General features: G+C 42.8%; 1 protein-coding gene across 1 annotated transcript; it reads right to left on the reverse strand.

Moving 5' to 3' along the window:
* Window positions 1-28: 28 nt before the first annotated feature.
* Window positions 29-950, reverse strand: LOC109954138 (claudin-10-like; the record flags this gene model as incomplete). Its single annotated transcript, XM_020589541.1, has 4 exons — window positions 29-215; window positions 363-470; window positions 600-681; window positions 789-950. Coding segments are annotated over 4 exons (539 nt in total), but the record flags the coding sequence as incomplete, so codon positions are not given.
* Between the last annotated feature and the right edge of the window lie 133 nt (window positions 951-1,083).

Raw genomic sequence — 1,083 nt, forward strand, 5'->3', positions numbered from 1 at the left:
AAAAAAGCAACCAGAGTTTCCCACCAGCTCAGACAAAGGTGTCCCTGTTCAAGGTCTGACCAGTCCTTGTCGTCGCTCCGGCTGCTCGACTCCGCCTGCCTTCATACAACAGCGGTGGCATCAGAGTCGCTCTGGACGATGAGGGTGGCATCATGTAGGTGCGTCTGGTCTGGGCGGTGGCATAAGTGAATGGTCTCAGAGGCCTTTTCAGGGAACTGAGGTTGAAAGTGGAGCACCACAGTGAAGTTCATTTATCTTAGTGTTTCTACTCAAGCAATTACTTGTACTACTTTTGGCTTTGATATAGATGCAGTACAGATAGTTGTGGTCAGTAATAACACAGTTTGAGTGACTATATTTACCTCGACTGGAAACATTCTTTTCCAGAGAAGTAACTCAGTACCATCCCTCCAAAGAGGAGAAGGAACGAGCCTCCCCAGCCAATGAAAATCGCAGCTCCAAGTTCATACCTGAACAGCAAATATAAAGGTATATCAATGGTTGTGGTTTGTTTTTCTGCACTTTTTAAATATCGCTGTTTTAAAATGTAATTTATAAGGGACTTGTTATAATATTCAAACTGCTGGAAAAGGACTCACTTCAATTGCAGGTAAGCTGGGTTCAGAAAGTCTGATATGGATCTGTTGGCCCACCATGTGTAGGTAATCATTCCACAGAATGCTAGCATAAAATATGCTTTTATTAAACATCCTGAATGCATATTTCACTGTTGTTTTATATTTTAAGTTTGATGTTATGATATAATATCCCTGGATGGTTTCTTTTACCTGAAACCAGGTAGGTTATACCAGCTGCAAAGGTCACTCTTGCACTGGCAGTCTCTGACCCGCCTATTTTAGTGCATTTCATCCCTATGAGTGTGAGGACACCTCCAAAGAAGCCGGTGATGACGGAGCAGACCGTGAGAGCTCTGCAGACATGTAGGTACACTGAAAGAAAACCGAATAAAGTGAAATGCAGCAACAGCTGAAATCCATCCCTCCATTAGTTATAGTGCTGTAGAAGGTCACTGGGGAGTGGTGTGCTGGAACCAACACTAGAATTTGTATCTTATATTTTTAG

This window comes from Monopterus albus, unplaced genomic scaffold, assembly GCF_001952655.1.
Source record: "Monopterus albus unplaced genomic scaffold, M_albus_1.0 scaffold3619.1, whole genome shotgun sequence".
Classification (NCBI taxonomy): domain Eukaryota; kingdom Metazoa; phylum Chordata; class Actinopteri; order Synbranchiformes; family Synbranchidae; genus Monopterus; species Monopterus albus.